An 8939-nucleotide genomic window follows, 5' to 3' on the forward strand; every position below is an offset into this window, starting at 1 on the left:
ACGTCTGAAAACACCTGCAGGTCTCCGGGCAGCGGTCTCTATGACAACCTGCAGCAGTACGACCTGCCGTACGCAGAGGCCATCTTTGAGATTGGCTTCTTCCACCGGAACCCCGCCCCCTTTTTCGCCTTAGCCAAAGAGCTGTATCCAGGAAACTACCGGCCCAATCCGACACACTTCTTTGTGCACCTGCTCCACCAGAAGGGCCAGCTGCTGCGCATGTACACGCAGAACATCGACGGGCTGGAGAGGCGTAGGTGTTGGCCGCCGCACGCTCGCCGCAGAGCGTGCCGGGCCGTCACTGAATTCCCTCTGCTGTCTGTCTCTGGATCTAGTGGCTGGGATTCCTCCAGAGAAGTTGGTGGAGGCTCATGGGACGTTTGCCACAGCCACCTGCACCTCATGTCTGCAGAAATACAAGGGGGAGGAGCTCCGGGTGAGTCCTTGCTGCCCCCCCAGGGGGGCACCTGCGTCCCTCCACAGACTCCTGACAGACGTCTGGACTTGCTATGTGCACGGGGGGGGGTAGAAGAACCTCTATTCGGGTGTTTCTCAAACTGCTGGACTTGAAAACTGAAACAATAATGCATGATCCCCTCTGCCTGTTCCCACACCGTCATGCTCCCACCACCGTGCTTCACTTGTATCTTTGAGAAACACGTTTTAATACAAAATGGAAAAAAACGGCTTTTCTGATATTGTTCCTTCGAATGTTCAGAAAACTCCAATCAATTGTTGGAAGACGACTTCTCCTTCCAGACTCAGCCTTCAGTGACAGGAACGGACCAGCCGGGATTGAACTCGTGGTTTCTGTCTCCTCAGCCGGCTGTGATGAGCGGGAGCGTCCCAAAATGCTCCGCCTGCGGGGGGGTCGTGAAGCCTGACATCGTCTTCTTTGGAGAGGAACTGCCCCCCCATTTCCTGAAGTACCTGACGGATTTCCCTCTGGCAGACCTGCTGATCATCATGGGAACCTCACTGGAGGTCAGGAAGTCCTCTTTCTGTCTGAACTGGTCTGAAAAGCAGTTTTCCTGTGCCGAGGGCCGTCGCAGCCCTCGCCATGCTGCCGCCATGCTGCCGCCATTCTTCAAGGGGCCGGAAAAAGCCTCTCATGAGAGGTGTCTACAAATCCAAACTCATTCTCACGAAAGACAAACTGCACTAAATCCTCTCTGCTGGATAGAGTTAAATCCATCTGAGCAGTTTTCTGATCTGTGGTTTTTGAAAGGCGCTCTAATGTGAAAAACTCTCTTCCCTTTTTCCAAAACTTTGAGTCAAAGACGGATCAGCTTAAAAGGAAGGAAAACCAAACTGTACATAAAAAAATGAAAGCAGTTTGAACTCGAAAGTACACTTTGTAAACTTGAAGGAAGGAAATATTGAAGATTTGATTAAAAATTTAAATGTGTGTTTGAAATTTTTTTTTTTAAGTTTTAAAAAAACGTGTGAATTTAAAACCTAAATTAAGACACTATAAATCTAAATTTGTTACCAAAAGAAAATGAATATTTATTATTAACAGCTGCTGTTTCTGTTTTTTTCGTTTCTGTCCTCGCTTTCAGAACTTCTTTTATAGTTTCAGTTTGGATTTTTGGATTTTGGAGTTGAGCCTCTGGCTTTACGTGAGGGCGGGGCTTTCAGCCCATCGGGACATGATTGACATGGGGACATAGAAGCTGTGGGGACGTGATTCCCGTTTGTTTGGTTCATCAGAGCAGGAATGACGCAGACGGCGGCAGCAGCAGACGCCGTTCCTGAGCGCAGTTTTAGGTTCTGGAGGTTTTTAAAGTCATGTTTCAGATTTACAGTTTTATTTTTCACATTTTCAATAATTCTTTTAAATTTACGATGTGTACTTGAAACTATTTATTTAGAATTTTTAACTGTATGATGTAGTTTTCCAGTGACTTAAAGCTGATCCTGGAAGCTGTAAATGTAAACTTCAGTGCAGAAAACGGATGAATCAGCAGGTTCCTGCGTTTGCTGCGGCTCGCCCCACAGGTGGAGCCCTTTGCCAGTTTGGCAGGAGCCGTGCGCAGCTCTGTGCCCCGCCTGCTCATCAACAGGGACCCTGTGGGGCCGTTTGTGTGGGGGCGGCGCCCTCAGGACGTCTTGCAGCTGGGGGAGGTGATGGGTGGCGTGCAGGCGCTGGTGGAGGCTCTGGGCTGGACCCGGGAGCTGCAGGCGCTGATGGCGGCCGGCGTTGAGCAGGTGAGCCGCTCCGCCTGCATCCGTGATGCTGAGAGGCGGTTTTCTCCCCACATTCAGACTCCTCCGTCAAAATGGAAGTACAAACACACAATAATTACCAGACTCTTAAGAGAAGTCTTGCATTTTCAGTGTTCAGTTTTCCTGTCAGAAGAAAAATGCCAACCAATTGCAGACGAGGAACTCCTTTTATGGTCCTCAAGTTTCAGCCTGAAACTTCACTCGTGGCGTTTGCTTTTCAGAATGAAGAATGAGGAGTTCCCTCCATCCAAGCCGAACGCTGGACCTGCTCCTCTTCTCTGTCGTCCTGCGTTAAATGATCAGAAACACGCAGAGAGCCACAGAAGAAGAGAATCTGACACGCAGCACAGGAAAATCTGCAGGGTTCAAAGAGGCATGCAGAAATGTGAACCCTCACAGCATTTCTCCTGCAGCAAATCTGAAGTTTGTGTGAATAAAAGACAACAAAGAAACACAAGTTTGTCCTCGTTTCATTTAGTGCAGCGGAGGCTCTTTAAGCAACACGGACAGCAGTGTTTCAGCTCTAAAATATCCGTGTGGAGCGGCATGATCACAGAAGAATCTGCCACTGAAGGAAGAGCATCCGAATGTTTCCAACTAATTCAGTCAAAATGTCTTGATTTTGTATTTACAGTTTTTCTCAGTCGCTTTAGTACAATTCTCAGATCAGAATTGAAGTTTGCAAATACGTGTGTGCATTTCTCAAAACAATTTGTACAAACAGCAAAACACTATGGAGTTCTTGCTAAAGCCTGTAACTTGCTCAAAATCTTTAGTTCATCTCTCAAATCTAAGTCTTTATGTCATTGAACATGTCAGTGCCATCAGAATGTCAAGTCCTTGTGTCATTGTCTACGAACAAGACAGTCAAATGACTTAGTCATGTTGTCAATATAACTGTGTACTTTAGAGGGAGGTTCTGATGGAAACTATGGCTAAAGTTTTGATGACAATTATTGTAAAATGTAAGTTACACCTTTTTTGTTTGATTGCAAGAGACTGGACAATATTCACATTTACACTTTTATTGTTCATATTGTAATTTGTTGACAGACCATGTCATACCAACATAGAAAAACCCACTGCAAACAGTAACACAAAGGAAAAAAAAAGAGGACAATAGTCTGTACAACAGTGCAGGCAGTGCAGTAGGAATTGGTGTGGTCTTCCTACACTTCTTGTCGTTCTTCAAATTCTCATCCACATCACAGCGAATATCCTCTCTAGCAATGCAGTAAAATATGTTTGTCACATTATGACAACTTGGTCAACCATTTTGCAGTTAATGACTTATACGATGAACTAATGACTAGGTGTTTTGAGGAGTAAGACTATTGCACAGTGAAGTATATAATACATTTTGATCAACATGACATAAACAATTGATAATGTAGCAAAGAGCAGAGAATTGTACATAATCATTTGCATGGATGTACCAAAGCAATTGCAACTTGTTCAAAGAAGTGAGAAACTGCTTATATGATGTGCACAAGTGACATCATGATGTGAAGATTGAACAAATAGTTTGGGGAATTTCATTCTGATCTGAGAATTGTACTAAAGCCACTGAGAAAAACTGTAAAAAAAAGAATCTTGCTGAGCTGCTGTGCTGAGTTTTGACCAGCAGAGGGAGCTGCTGACACACGCATGATGCAGCTGTAGGGGGGGTAGTGGTCAGTGCTCTCACCTCACAGTGAGAAAGCTGAGGTTCAAATCCCAGCTGTGCCCCCCCTCTGTGTGGAGTTTGCATGTTCTCCTTGTGTTTGTGTGGATTTTCTTTAGCAACATGTTTCTAAAGTGTCCTGTTCAGGGGGATCCAATTACCCTGTGACCCCCAAATGGGGTACTTCTGTAGATGGATAAGGGTTGATGCCATCCAGAAGTCTGAATTTTCTAGTTTCATATCTTCACTAGCCCCCTAAAACCCAAACATTTAAACATTTCTGTCATCGAACAGCAGTTTGATTAGAGGGTTTTAGGGTTTCTGTCTAAAGACGCTTCAGACTTTTTATACACAGGAAGCGTCACGAATCTGTCCTAAAGGCTGTCGGCGTGTCCTTGAGCAAGACACTGAACCCCACATTGCTGCTGGCAGGTGTTGGTCAGTGTGGGAACAGGACTGTGACTGTGAAGCGCTTTGGCTGGTGTGAACGGAGCATCGGTGAGATTCGTGGCTGGGTAGGCTCTGACGTCATCATTCAGAGCTATAACAGAGAAGCTTATTCACCATTTCACTGGCAATAGTTCAAGTGTTTTGTTTACATTTTCATTACAACGTTTTTCTTCCACTAAAAACGGTAGCATAGGAAAAAAATCACCCAAATTGTTATTATTGACTATAACTATGCCGCTTCCTCTGAAGAAACGCCTGAATAACCTGTTTGGAGAAGTTCTCCTTTTCTTTCTTTAGTTATAAAAGTCTCTCTGTCTGAATGGAGACGTCTGTAGGACAGTTGACACATAATCCTCCATTTAGAAAATAATAATATTAATAACACTGATAATACTATTCTCTGTGTAAAGTTAATGTTTGTACCTGATAACTTCATTAAATGTGGTTCATTTTGTAACTAGCTTTTTCTTAATTTAGTTGAGCTCGTTCTTCTCCCAAAGGAAAGACTGATGGATGGCAGAGGGAGCCAATCAGGACAGTGTTTAGTTCAGTGGCCTCGTGATAGAGTGTCCGCCCTGAGACTGGGAGGTTGTGAGTTCAATTCCAGACTTTCTCTCAGCATTAAGGGGTTGGATTGGGGGGTTAAACCACGGTTCCCAAGTGCGGCTGTGTCTGCAGCTCACCGCTCCCCCAGGGGATGGGTCAAATGCAGAGAACACCTACTGTAGGTGTGTGACAGATAGTGGAACCTCAACCTGACTTTAAGTTTCAGTCTGAAGCTGCACTGTTTCAGGCTGTTTGACTTTTATTGTGGTTCTTCAAAGGCACTTTTTCTCGTTCGTACAGGAAGCATTTGTGTTTGGCGGACGTCTTATATGACAAATTCTCCATTTAGCTTTTTTTTTGTGACCAGATGAACTTGACTGATGAAATTTCTTCATCTTCTTCTCCTGGTTTTCCTCTCCCATGTCTGCAGTCTCTCAGCAGTTTTTAGCCTCCTTGTGTGTCTTTGCTGGTCTTTCTGCTCTGTTTCTCCTGGCTGAGTAACTATGCTCCTCACAGCCAGCAAACAACATTTACAATCGTCCGGACGGGTTTCAGCCTGGTGACCTGGACCTGCTTCTCTGTGAAACTTGGGTTTTTGAGGAACAGCAGATGAGCTTCAGAGTCCAGATGCGTAAAGGTCCACTTTTACAGAAGCTGTTTTCAAATATTCATAAAGGTGACGGATGGGACATGGCAAATTACTGAGAGAGAGTGTGAGCTGGGAGGAGTGTGCTTCTGTCCTAGAGATGGATGAAGTGATCAGAGCGAAGAGAATAAAAAGGGAAAAGGTGGAAATACAGTCGTGTGGAGACGGGGGGGTCATGGTACTGCAAATCGAAACCAAAACTTTCAAATCAGACACAAAAACTCCAAATGTGTCTCGGCGACATGAAGGTGAGCAGCTGAAGGCTCGGCTTCCTGTGGTGACGAGTCAGGTCTGAGGAACAGAGAGCTGAACAGTGGAAGAGGACCGAAGAGAACGAGAGGAGGTTTTGATATGGATGAGGTCGGAGAGATAAGGAGGAGCCAGGTTATGGAGGGCCATAACCCTTGTGCCTTCTTAGATGACCCCCCCCCCTTACATTGACGTGTTCTCCCTACCATGACAAAGGTGGATAAAGGTGGATAAAGATTTCATGTAATCCATGGACACCAGTGAAGATCACAAATCATTGAAGAAAAAAGGTTCAGAGCACTGTCTAGTGGGTCTAGATGACCCAACTCCAGACGTCAAAGTGACTAGGATAGCACAAGAGTTAAAGGTGAACAGGAGGAGTTTGAATTGGATTCTGGAGGTTATGGGGAACCAGTGCAGCTGGTGGAGAACCGGGGTGATGAAAGTGAAAGCGATGGAAAGAGTAAGACTTGTGGCTTTAGAGAGGGTGGATTTGGAACCTACTAGAAGTAGCTCGGTTTAAGGTTAACCAATTTTTGATTTTAGATAGACAGGAGTGGAGGGAGGAGAGTGGAAGAGATGAGTCAGGTTTGCTTGATACAAAGAGATGGGTGTCATCGGCAAAATAATGAAAAGTAACATTACATTTACGGAAAATATTGCCAAGGGGTAGAAGATAAGTTATGAAAAGAAGAGGATCAAGGACAGAACCTTGTGGTACACCAGAAGAGACGGAGGAAGGCTGAGATTTAAATGATTTAAGCTGAATGAATTGGGTGCGGCCTGAGAGGTAGAACTGAAACCAAAGGAGGGGGGTGGAGGTGATGCCGAGGGAGGAGAGCGTTTAGAGGATGGAGTTAGAAATGGTGTCAAAGGCTGCACTCAGATCAAGGAGGATGAGGATGGTGAGGAGGCCAGAATCAGCTGCAATGAGAAGGTCATTGGTGATCCTGAGCAGAGCAGTTTCAGTGCTGATCCAGAAAAAATTATAGTAAATTTATCACAATTAAAAGGAGGATTTCAAAGGACAAAGTAGATGAGGCTTACTCCTTACAAACTACAGGTTCAATGTTCAATTTTTAGGATTCAGCTTTTTCCTACATGAAGAGAATCTGTTCATGGTTTTGCTGCCCTGAAATTGATCGTAGACAAAAATGAAATTTAGGAAGATAAAAAACTAAAGAGCTATGAGTTGAGTGAGAACGTTCCGTGAATTAACTGTAAAATATGTCGTAAATATTCCTCTCTGCAGGAATATTCCCCTCACTAAAAAGTATTTTGTAAGTAAAAACACAAATAAAACATTCCTGTCATAAATAGTGGGAACTTGAAGTTTCTGAAATAATGGGGCAGATGAAGCTCCCCCCCATACATTAAACTTATGCTAACTTTAATGGAAAATGTGAAGTGAGTGATGGTTTTGGTGTGGGCGGGGCTCCAGATAGATGTGTTCCTTACTCCACAGTAAGGTGAGCTTTTATGTACAAAGTTGCAGACATTGCTCTCCAAAAACTCCTACTTTACAAAATGTTATCCACTTTTTTTACCTTCAGTTTATGCAGACCTGCAGTCTTCTCTTATATCTAAAGAACATAAAAAACATTGGTGATGCTCACATGGTTTACCTCACCAAAGATGACTGTAGGTTCCTCAAACTGGATCTAGTGTGTAAAAAACTGAGCAGGTGGAAAAAGTCCTGATTTTAAGGCAGTTTTTCCATATTTCCACAAGTGCTTTTACTTTACTAAAATAACAATCCAACTATATTTATTCCCCAATCCCTTCATCTCAGGAACCTCTTAGTCCTCTGAAATTTCCCCCAAAAAACAAACAAATGGTTTGGCAGACTTCCCCAAAAGAATAACAATTTCCTGCTCTCTTAATGTTTCTGAAATATTTTTTATTTTGAACTGTTTTCCAGCTAATTTCGTTAGCAGTCATACTTTTTACCTCATTTTTTGGTATTACAAAAATTGCGTCCTTGCAAACTCTGTGATCAAAGTTAGCTGAACATTTGCTTGCGGTGTGTGTGGGGGGGTGTGTCTGCAGAGGAGATGGGTTTGGAGACTGGCTGGAACTGCCCCATCTCTCTGACCCCCAACAAGGACGGTTCCTGTGACGGGGCCCGTCCCGCCTCCGGGCTGTATTTTTGTCCTTCAGTACTTCTGTTTTAGTCTTAGGACTTCTTCAGGTCAGAAGGGCTCTGGTTCTCCACCTTTCCTACTCCTGACATGTTCCTGCTCGCTCTCGGGACAAGTCACCTCGTGGGATCCACCTGGTTTGTCCACATTTGAAGAACATGTGAGTTCTGGTTCCACTGTTCACCCACTGAGAGAGTGGTGAGTCTACTGCTTCCATCTCACCAAAGGAGAAATGACCATTGGTGTGATGAGATAACCTTTAACAGCCTTTGTTTCCACGTTTGGTGTCTGTGGGTGTAAACAGGATCCCGTCCATGGAAGTGCCTGTTCACAAAATGCTGAGCCAAATCCAACAAATGTGTTCAAAAATGTTGAAGTCCCATCACCCAGATTGATCTGTCTGAGGCAGACCTATACCATCATAAGTAAGGGTTAACGGCCGACGAAGTGTGCGGTTATTACTTTTTAAAGCACGCCGTGGAAGCCTGAACCGTACGACGCGAAGTGCGTTAAAAAGTAATAACGCACACTTCGAAGGCCATTAACCCGCTTATAACATGGTCACTTACAAAAGCAATACATATTAACCAGGATTTAGTCCTGGTTGCCGGCGCAGTGATACAAAACATTTAAGCTAGCTGACCGAACTTATTTTTTCACCGTGCGGTTATCAGGTTTTAATGCATACCCAGCAGCCAATCAGAATCGAGTATTCAACCGAACCATGGTATAAAATCGTTTAACACAACACTTGACTGTCATGGTGGTTTGTGCATCATTCCTTAACCCTTGTGCTATCCTAGGCACTTTAACGTTGGGAGTTGGGTCATCTAGACCCACTAGACAGTGCTCTGAACCTTTTTTCTTCAATGATTTGTGATCTTCACTGGTGTCCATGGATTACATGAAATCCTCTCCATCTTTATCCACCTTTGTCATGGTAGGGAGAACACGTCAGTGTAAGGGGGGGGTCATCTAAGATAGCACAAGGGTTAATGTAGCTTCTCCAGTTCTT

The 8939-nt window shown here is 44.3% G+C and overlaps 1 protein-coding gene across 3 annotated transcripts in view; it reads left to right on the forward strand.

The window, feature by feature from the left end:
* sirt3 (sirtuin 3) overlaps positions 1-2686 on the forward strand; it is a 38081-nt gene extending 35395 nt beyond the window's left edge. For all 3 annotated transcript variants that reach the window (XM_078944971.1, XM_004066778.5, XM_023951749.2), the window contains exons 4-8: positions 21-253; positions 336-436; positions 823-984; positions 2002-2211; positions 2451-2686. In XM_078944971.1, coding sequence (XP_078801097.1) covers positions 21-253; positions 336-436; positions 823-984; positions 2002-2211; positions 2451-2462 — 718 coding nt within the window. In that variant the 3' untranslated portion in view covers positions 2463-2686. The remainder of the gene's footprint in view (positions 1-20; positions 254-335; positions 437-822; positions 985-2001; positions 2212-2450) is intronic.
* Positions 2687-8939: the final 6253 nt, after the last annotated feature.

Source organism: Oryzias latipes, chromosome 3, assembly GCF_053564925.1.
Source record: "Oryzias latipes strain Hd-rR chromosome 3, Olatipes_Hd-rR_3.1".
In the NCBI taxonomy this organism is placed as follows: domain Eukaryota; kingdom Metazoa; phylum Chordata; class Actinopteri; order Beloniformes; family Adrianichthyidae; genus Oryzias; species Oryzias latipes.